Source organism: Leptopilina heterotoma, unplaced genomic scaffold (genome assembly GCF_015476425.1).
Source record: "Leptopilina heterotoma isolate Lh14 unplaced genomic scaffold, ASM1547642v1 Lhet_32, whole genome shotgun sequence".
Lineage (NCBI taxonomy): Eukaryota > Metazoa > Arthropoda > Insecta > Hymenoptera > Figitidae > Leptopilina > Leptopilina heterotoma.
In genome coordinates, this window is record NW_025111017.1 from 1149144 (window position 1) to 1159931 (window position 10788).

At 27.6% G+C, this 10788-nt stretch overlaps 2 protein-coding genes across 2 annotated transcripts; one reads left to right on the forward strand and one right to left on the reverse strand.

Moving 5' to 3' along the window:
- Nucleotides 1–5028: 5028 nt before the first annotated feature.
- On the reverse strand, nucleotides 5029–6178 carry LOC122504831. Its single transcript, XM_043616100.1, has 2 exons — nucleotides 5965–6178; nucleotides 5029–5850 (listed from the first exon to the last, which is right to left on the reverse strand). Exons 1-2 carry the CDS (start codon nucleotides 6175–6177, stop codon nucleotides 5755–5757), a joined length of 309 nt encoding a protein of 102 aa, XP_043472035.1. The 5' UTR covers nucleotide 6178; the 3' UTR covers nucleotides 5029–5754.
- Nucleotides 6179–7580: 1402 nt separating this feature from the next.
- LOC122504814 lies at nucleotides 7581–10568 on the forward strand. The gene is made up of 5 exons (XM_043616075.1): nucleotides 7581–7921; nucleotides 8065–8436; nucleotides 8723–9050; nucleotides 9344–9488; nucleotides 9653–10568. Exons 2-5 carry the CDS (start codon nucleotides 8254–8256, stop codon nucleotides 9741–9743), a joined length of 747 nt encoding a protein of 248 aa, XP_043472010.1. The 5' UTR covers nucleotides 7581–7921; nucleotides 8065–8253; the 3' UTR covers nucleotides 9744–10568.
- Nucleotides 10569–10788: the final 220 nt, after the last annotated feature.

Here is a 10788-nt window from a genome sequence, read left to right on the forward strand (position 1 = left end):
CAAAAACGAGGGACAAGAATTAACATCAAAAAAAAATTTTTTTAATAAATTTTTTTCGCAACTTTTTTATTTTTCACAATTCTACGAACGGCAGGGCTTCAATTCCACCTTTTCCAATTAAACAAAGACTGACTGTACATTTCCTATTGTACAAAGTAAAATTCGCTAATAATAATTATTACCTATAGACCGATTATACAAAAAGTAACTGATTACAAGGTATTCAACTCTAAAGAAATTAAATATTCAACTGACCGACACTTCATGGACCGATTGTACAAAGACCGACTCTACACCTATATAATTTTTTAATATTTTAAATTTTCATGGACCAACTGTACAAAGACCGACTGTACAACAATATAATCTTTAGAAATTTTCAATCTTTTGAATCTTTATGGACCGACTGTACAAAGACCGACTCTACAACAATATAATTTTTCAAAATTTCGAATCTTCGTGGACCGACTGTACAAAGACCGACTCTACAACAATATAATTTTTCAAAATTTCGAATCTTCATGGACCGACTGTACAAAGACCGACTCTACAACAATATAATTTTTCAAAATTTCGAATCTTCATGGACCGACTGTACAAAGACCGACTATACAACAATATAATTTTTCAAAATTTCGAATCTTCATGGACCGACTGTACAAAGACCGACTATACAACAATATAATTTTTCAAAATTTCGAATTTTCATGGACCGACTGTACAAAGACCGACTCTACAACAATATAATTTATCAAAATTTCGAATCTTCATGGACCGACTGTACAAAGACCGACTCTACAACAATATAGTTTTTCAAAATTTCGAATCTTCATGGACCGACTGTACAAAGACCGACTCTACAACAATATAATTTATCAAAATTTAGAATCTTCATGGACCGACTGGACAAAGACCGACTCTTCAACAATATAATTTTTCAAAATTTCGAATCTTCATGGACCGACTGTACAAAGACCGACTCTACAACAATATAATTTTTCAAAATTTCGAATCTTCATGGACCGACTGTACAAAGACCGACTATACAACAATATAATTTTTCAAAATTTCGAATCTTCATGGACCGACTGTACAAAGACCGACTATACAACAATATAATTTTTCAAAATTTCGAATTTTCATGGACCGACTGTACAAAGACCGACTCTACAACAATATAATTTATCAAAATTTCGAATCTTCATGGACCGACTGTACAAAGACCGACTCTACAACAATATAGTTTTTCAAAATTTCGAATCTTCATGGACCGACTGTACAAAGACCGACTCTACAACAATATAATTTTTCAAAATTTCGAATCATCATGGACCGACTGTACAAAGACCGACTCTACAACAATATAGTTTTTCAAAATTTCGAATCTTCGTGGACCGACTGTACAAAGACCGACTCTACAACAATATAATTTTTCAAAATTTCGAATCATCATGGACCGACTGTACAAAGACCGACTCTACAACAATATAGTTTTTCAAAATTTCGAATCTTCATGGACCGACTGTACAAAGACCGACTCTACAACAATATAATTTATCAAAATTTCGAATCTTCATGGACCGACTGTACAAAGACCGACTCTACAACAATATAATTTTTCAAAATTTCGAATTTTCATGGACCGACTGTACAAAGACCGACTATACAACAATATAATTTTTCAAAATTTCGAATCTTCATGGACCGACTCTACAAAGACCGACTCTACAACAATATAATTTTTCAAAATTTCGACTGTACCGACTGTACAAAGACCGACTATACAACAATATAATTTTTCAAAATTCCGAATCTTCGTGGACTGACTGTACAAAGACCGACTATAAAACAATATAATTTTTAAAAATTTTGAATCTTTATGGACCGACTCTACAAAGATCGACTCTACAACAATATAATTTTTCAATATTTTGAATCTTCATGGACCGACTGGACAAAGACCGACTCTTCAACAATGTAATTTTTAGAAATTTTAATTCTTTTATTTGTTTATGGTACTGATGACTATTAGTTTAAATGTGTTATTTTTATAATTTTGATTTAGAATTAATAATGTAGACAAGTTTTTTTCTAAATGCAAAATATTTAATTTATTGTATCAACTCATTAACACTAATCATTAATCACAACACTAATTATTAATCGCTCTGCGTCCTTTTTTTATAGGCGGCTGAGATTTGTCTTTTGCTGGGTCTTTTGCTTTGGGTTTATCAATTGGTCGTCCTCTTTTTGGTCTCAAAATTCGTTGTGGTGCCTTTTGAACATTAGTAGATGTTTTAATAGGTGTTTTTGTTTTGTTTGCTAACTTGTTTTCTTTTAATGTTGGTAGTGTAGGTGATGGTTTTGATTTCGAACTTTGTAATAAACCATTTTTGGTAGGATCTTCCTCAACTGCAATACTGACTCCTTTATCTGCATCTATATAACAAGTGCATAAGAATTATATTTTATAAAGATAAATTATTTTAGTGTAAAATCGTCACAAAAAGGGTACAAATGTACAACTTTAAAGTTATTCGTTCACATTGTTACTTTTCATGTTTTATTATTTCTATTGTTTTTCTTTTACTTGTATCTAATTTGTATAATTGCAATTTTATTTAATACCTGGAGGAAATTGCTCTTCTTCAATATTTGAAGATAAATCATTCTCCAATTCTTGATTAAGCCCTTTAATAAAATAATTGTATTTTTTAATTAGATAAACATAAAAAATTATATGTAATAATTTAATAATTACTTAATAGTATTTCTCACCTATTTCAATGAGCTCATCAAAATCTATAAATTGTAATAACAGTGTTAGTGATTTAGACAATCAGTGAAATTCTACTTATTTAATAGATTAAATTTACTGATTAGGGGATACTGGGGCGAAAAGTTAAATTTTGCATAAATGATTTTTAGACAATATAATCCGCTTAGATGCAAATATTTATACATCAATATTGTAGGTCAACTTTTCCCCTACAACTTTCAATAAAAAAGTTTCTGATATTTTCGCATAAAATACATGTTTTGTCCTTCTTTGAAAATTTTGTTTCTTTTAACTTTATCTAAATAAAATAAACTTTAACTAAATTCTATTTCTAGCCTACTGAAACTATTTTCTGATAGGTGTTAAGTAGTAGATAAGTTAAACTATACGTAAACAAGTAGTTTATTGAACGTGAATGATTTATCATTTCGCCCCAGGGTGCGTTTCTTGCTTTAACAACAAATATAAAAATCTGACTAAAGATATTTAGCAAATACCTTTAGGTATCTCTTCAGGGGACCCTAATAATGAAGTAAAAAAATCGCGGTGAGAATAAATGCAAAAAATATACTTAAAAGTTAAAATTTTCTTTTAGGAAAAAATTTTCAAAAGTAGGGTGAAAAAGAATTTAAATATGGACACCACAAAAATTAGCAGAATGTCACATAACTCCGCACATTTATTTAGGGTGATAACACTCTTCTATAATTAAAATTGAAATGCTCTAACTATTTCCGTTCGAAAGATAATGAATTTTAACTGTTTTCACAATTTAACTTTTCGCCCCAGTCTCCCCTAACAAGTAATAAGTATTTCACTTATTACAATTAGTAAGAATACACTTGTTTGTACACACTACACAGCAAAATTATATTTAGTACGTTACCTAGTAGTGGATATGTTAAATTTCCATCTCTTTGTTCTGAGCATGAATTTGAAGGTTCTGTGATTTCGCCAGGTAAAAGAGCACGTAGATTTTCTGACACAGATTCTATATTTTTTATATGTTTATCAATAAATATATTTATTATTTAGTACTAATTAAAAATAATTCTATAAATTATTTATATATAATGAGTAAAAACCTGGTGTATTTTCATTCTTTTTCAACAATGAAGAATCAGATAACAACTTGTTCTCTTCATTATCAATTCCTAAAACATTTTAAAAATAATTATAAAAATAAAATTTTGATTTGATTTATAACTTTACGACGGTTATTGTTGCTTACTCATTTGAAACAATAGATTTTGGTAAGCCAGACGCCGATTACAATTTATGACATTCAGTAAAAAATTCTTTAATGTCAAGTGTTTTACTATCAGTTTCTCTTGACATTCGATTATATGCGAATCTAGGGTCCATTTTAACATTTTACTTTGCTTTAATTTTTTTCCATCTTTCACTTTAGTTAATTTTTTATCTTCGCGTTTCATTAATTTTACAATTATTTCTGAGAAACAATAAAGTCAATTTACGTAAAAAATAAAATTTTTTTAAGTTTTCAAACTTAAAAATATATTATTAGTTAATTCGTGAATTATGTTAGGTAGATTAGAATTTAACTAAATAAAGTTTAAGCAAATGAAAATTCTGTTAAGTGAAAAGTCGATTACGTAGCTGTTTTTTTAAATTGAAAGTGTTACTTAACATTAACCTTCAGAACACAAAGAAATAAATTTATAAGTTTCAATAGATAATGAAACCAACTCACTGATTAATTTTAAAATATCAGGGTCTGACACTTGACTTATTGATGAAAGTAAATAAGTAAAAAATAACCGACAGATTGGCTCAGTCGGATAGATGCCTGGCGTTGGTGGTCGTTTAAGGACCAAGGGTATAAGTACCCTTGGTTCGCGCCCACTTGGCTTGGTATTTTTCCGGCACGTGAGACAATCTGAGCGGGAGGTTTGACGTCGAGGTATAATGATGTGCACCGTCGATTATTGTCCGGTACACACCATTAGAACTCGACTGTCGATAAACCGGTTGTACTCAGAGAGGTTTTCTACAGTTTCCCTCTTCTCTGGCGAGAAAACCCATTGACTGGTGGTCCAGGCGTAATGCGAGTACTCCTAATAAAGTCGGCTGTAGACGCAAAATTAGGTTAATATATATATAGAAAAATTTCTAAAGTAGAATGGTTATGCTTAATCCAAAAAAGTATTTCTCGGGGACTCTTGTCGAAGTGCGTAAGGCCAATAGGGCAGGAGTATATACAATAAAAAAAAAAAAAAAAAATAAGTAAAAAATGTTGCTTCGAATGGATCCATTTTCTGGTTGCAATGGAAAGAGTTGACTGATTCTGCCAATTGTGTCCAATTCGTTCTTAAGTATGTCATATATGAATTCACCAGTGGTTCTTGAAGTGCTATTTTATCAGCCTCAGTTTGAATAATATGAATTCCATCTTCAAAATGTGATAATGGGAGTAGTGGTAGTCCTAATGCCATCCAAAAAACACTTATGCAATTATCTGGAATTTTCAGTGATTTCCACTCAGCCAATAATTCCTATTATATGAGTAAAAATTAAAAAAAGAAAAAATACTAAATAATAATATAAATAATATAATGCGATCTGAACATTGAACAAAGATATTCAAATTCAAATTTTTAATCCAAGTTTGTAATTAAAAGGGTTGTAAGTTTCCTGCAAATTTGCATTAATCTGAAAAATGCAGTACTTTTTAAACAATTAATTATTACTATTATATAATGATGCCAAGTTCCTTGAAGAATTGATTCTTTCAAATTTTGATGAATAGCATTTACAGAGTTTTCTTTAAAACCGCATTTGATTTGCTCAACTTTCAACGATGGTATTAATTCTCTAATTTTACACCAAACCGCATCATATAATTGTAAACTCCTATCAGACATCAAAATCCATATTGGCGTATAAATCTTCGAAATTAAATTTACATAAAATTAAAATTAAATAACTGCATCAGTAGGGCAAAGAATTAAATATTAAATTTTTAATTTATTCACCGGATCTATTTTGCTCTCATTTTTTTTCACACTCACAGTGTAAAGATGCGAAAAATCATGTTTCATGGAAGGAAGCTGCAAGATTTAATTAATTATAATTTGTATTTCAAATTTTATATTAATTTTTTTAAAATTTTATTTAATAATTTACTTTGTTTTTTTTAAATATTTAAGTAATTTAAATCTTACACGAATCGAGTCTTCAATGTATCCAGTGGAAAATGTGTTTTCTCGCAAAAATGTACTCATTAGATTAGACATAAATATCGTTGCACACGATTCACCCACAGTTATAGTTTCTTGGTAATAACCTTTTAAAAAAATATTATTTTCTAAACTCTCTGCAAAGCCTTCCATTGTTTCCGGAATTTGTCCCGCATTTATATTTCTTTTCCTGCTCATCATAGTTTTGATTGATTCAAAATTAACCAATTTCTTTATTTCTTCTAATTGGCTGCGTAAAGAAAATTACTAATTAATATTTAAATTCAATTAAAATTTTTAATTAAATTAAATTAAAAAAAGTTTTATAAATAAAATTATTTCATAATAAGTAAAATAAAATAATCGAAATTTAAAATTTGTTATTGCATATTTCAACTTTAATTAATAATTAATTTTGCTCACTCTTCGAGAACTTGATCGTAAATAGATCGCAAAGGTAAAGACGTGTTTTCAGCCATGAGTAACATTTTTTCTTTCAATCGACACAAAGTTGCTCCATGAGCTACTGGTTTATCAATATGACATCCGAAAAATTTTACTTCCTTAGTACTTTCATCTTCTTCTGCTGTAGCAGTACAGGAAGTACTTGCCCGTGTTGCACATCGATAAATGATTTTCTCCTTTTTATTTTTGTCTGATTCTTCCTTGCTTTTCATTTTATGATAAAAGAACCCATCAGCGAAATATTTTGAAGTCCCTTTTCTTTCACCATTTAACTCTTCCATTTCTCAATTTTCCAATAAAGCGCACAGTATATTTGTAATATAATAATATTACAAATTGTCGTGATGATTTGACAACTTGTGTTTATATGTGAATATAGTAATATACAAATTGAAAATAATAAAACAATAGACAGTGTGAATATCAGCATTTCACATTATTTATTCTTATATCAAATTAATACCAGTATTTTTTTGAATATATTACAAAATAAGAAGAGAAATACAATTTTTTTAAATTTGTATCTATAAGAATAAGGTAAAATTATTCAATTACAAATTACAAAATGTTTTGTAAAATTTATTATTATCATTATCATTTTTATTAAAGACAAATGGAAAAGGAAGAAGGTGAACGCAAGAATTCATCAAAATACTTTTATCGTGGTTTCTATTATCATAAAAAATCGAAAAAGAATGACGATACATCAGAATTTTCTACCTTTCGCTGTGTCAATTATGATACTTACGGTTGTCTTGGTACAACAAAGGAAAATAATGAATCCAATTAGTAGAAATTACAAAAGGTCACAATCACGAAGCAGATGTAAATGCGCAAAAAGTATCAAAATTAAAAAATGTAATTTTAAAAGAAAGCGAAAACACTCCTTTGAAACCAAAAAACTTGTTCAATTCCATTGTTTCTAAGTAAGTTTTTCAATTTTAGTAAATTTTTTTCTGATATTATAAATATATAATATATAATATATTATATTATAATAATATAATATAATAATATAATATAATAATAATAATATATTATATAATATATTATATATATATTATAATGTATATAATATATTATATAATATATTATATTATTATTTCTTGTTTTATAATATATGAGAAAAAGCGTGCATCAAAATGTACAGTAAATTTTCGAAAGATTTTCTAAAAGCGCATTATTTTCGAATTCGTTAATGTATAGACAACCACCGGAAATTGGATCATCCTTAAATTTTAATTCTATGAGATCCTCGATATTTCGTAGAAGTGAAAATAAATTACCAAATATTCCAAAATACTTGACAGATTTTGAGAATGTGTTAAAAAATAATTTCGAACCGACTAAAAGCTTGTTTCGTGGCATTGTCGAAGTAAACGATGGATCGGCAGCTGCAATATTTGGATCGGATTTAATGATATCGTTATTAAATTCGTGTGACACAAAGAAAGTTGATATCGATGCAACTTTTTCGGTAAAAATATATAACAAAACAATTAATCTAAATAATATTATTTAATATATATTAATTTATTAATATATCTTAAATGTAAATATTATATTCTATATATTAAAAAAATTAAAATTTACATTTATTATTGTAATAATGAATTATAGGTTTCTCCACGTCAAATGTCAATTTATCAATTATACACTGTTCATATCCAAAATCGGGGTACAGTGAGTATATATGAAAATAAACCAACATTTTTAAACAAATTAATAAAATGTTTATTTAAATATAATTATACTGTCAATATCAATATTTTTTAAATTTTTTAGAATTTTTGTTCATTATGGGTTTTAATGACACGAAAAACCTTACTGTTATACACTGCCGTATGGAAAAAGATTTTGAATCTAGCTCACAAATTGAAAGAGAATTTGATAGAAATCATGTCAGATTTCGAGACCGCTATACAAAAGTCAATAACCAACAGCATTTCAAAGGAGATCACAGTTAAAGCATGCTGGTTTCATTTCTGCCAGGTTATAATTATTCTGCATACATAAATCATTTAAATCATTTTTATATTTTTTTAGGTTAAAAAAAAGTTTTATTGATTACTTTTTTTTAAAAGTAACAAATGTATTTTTTCCATTTGTTAATTTAATTGTTTTAAGAAAATTTAACACTCAGTTTTCGATACGAAAGATTTCATTGACAATACCAAATCTCTTTCCATCAGAAACAATGAGATAATTTTATTGTTTTGAAAATTGTAATAATATTTTACAACATGAAATTATTCTAAAATTATAAATTATTATTTAGGCATTGTTAAGGTATTGGAAAAAACTAGGTTTAATTCGTAAAAAGGCTCCAAAAACTGTACTATGGATGGTGATGAACCTTGCGTTAGCACCTGATACTCGATTTTCAGAAGGTTTAGAATTGATAGAAAAAGTATGCAAGGATGATATACAAAATTTCAAAGATATTAAAACCTTTCTCGATTATGTCAAGAATCAGTGGATTCCTCTAGCATCTGTGCTATGTGTTTGTGATTGTAGCCAAAGAACAAACAATGCAGTAGAATCATTTCATAAAAACGCATTTGACGAATTAGGAGGCAATCATCCGCATATGTATGCTTTCTTAAGTAAGTTCTGAGTTATTTATAGACAAAAAGAAATAATCGAAAATTTTTCAGCGATTTAAATGTATTGTTCATTATTATTTAGTATTCGTATAGACTTCATATTGTACGAAAGTTTTTTTAAAATATCCAATGAAAATTCAAAACAGCAGTGGGGATATAATTATTTCTATTCGTATATTACTATAAGCATTCAAAATTAAAAAATTTAAGTTATGTTATACAATATAAAAAAATAATTAAAATAAAATCACAACTTACAAATCAAACAAATCATTATTAATCAATGATAATAGCAAAAATGGCGGCCTACATTGCTTCCGAAGATTTACAGTACTTAAGAGTTTTGAAAGGTTATTCCATTAGACGTAGAGAGTCGAAAACTTCTATTACCAACGACGCTCATATTCTTTATTGTCAAAAAGAATTGATTGATAAAAAGTAAGGAAACTAAAGAATTTTTTTTACATCCTATCATTACAATATTACTAACATAACTAACGTTATTATTATTATAATTATTATTATTATTATTATCATTATTAATATTATAGTAACTTACCTTATTATTTATGTAATTAATATATTTTGATTATTAAATATAGAATTGATTTAGAAGAGTTTTTGAAAACAGTCGTTACACGTGAACATCAAAATCAATTAAAAGACTTGCTAGAAATTACTGGTATGCGATAAAAAGTTAAACCTATTTAAATATTGATAAAATTGTGATAATTTAATATAAAATATTTAATATTTCCAATATTGAAACGCTTGTTGAAAAAATATAACAAATTTTACGCATTATCAAAAAGTTTTTGAGGAGTTTCATATAATCACAATATGTATTTCAAAACGTATTAAAAAGATTGGAAATTTTGTATTACACAATTTAAAGACAAAATCACATATCACATTCTGAGGGGATAGGGAATCAAGCAATTTGTGACACGAATAAGAAAAAATGGCGTTAATGTACATACTAGAGTGTGAAAAGGGGTAGAGAGGGTAAAAAATGGTCAAAAATAGTGTGACGTAATATTTGGATAGCCCTTAAAGTATTTATATAAAACTAAAAAACTTTTTGATGCTGTAAATTGTAAAAACATAAAAAGTTAAAATACAATAAATTTATAGAATTATCAGCAACATTAGAAAAGGATATTGAGCCTACAACAACAAGAAAACGAAAACCAACAGAGAAAAAACAAAAAGACTTGAAGCCATCCTCAAAAAAAGAGCGCCACGAGTTTAAAACACAAATATTTAATTCAACACGTTATCTTTAATGTTCAGTCATTTTTGACGAATAAAAAATTATTCCATATTTCGCAATGTAACAAATATAATTTCATACAATAATAGTTTATACATACAAATTAAAATAGTCTTTATAATGTTGTGTCAAAAAGATTTGAATTGGTCTTTAAAGATTCGAAATCTTGAAAAATTATATTGTTGTATTGTCGGTCTTTGAACATTTGGTTCATGAAGATTCAAAATATTAAAATCTATATTAATGTACAGTCGGTCCATGAAGATTCGAAATTTTGAAAAATTATATTGTTGTAGAGTCGGTCTTTGTACAGTCGGTCCATGAAGATTCGAAATTTTGAAAAATTATATTGTTGTATAGTCGGTCTTTGTACAGTCGGTCCATGAAGATTCGAAATTTTGAAAAATTATATTGTTGTAGAGTCGGTCTTTGTACAGTCGGTCCACGAAGATTCGAAATTTTGAA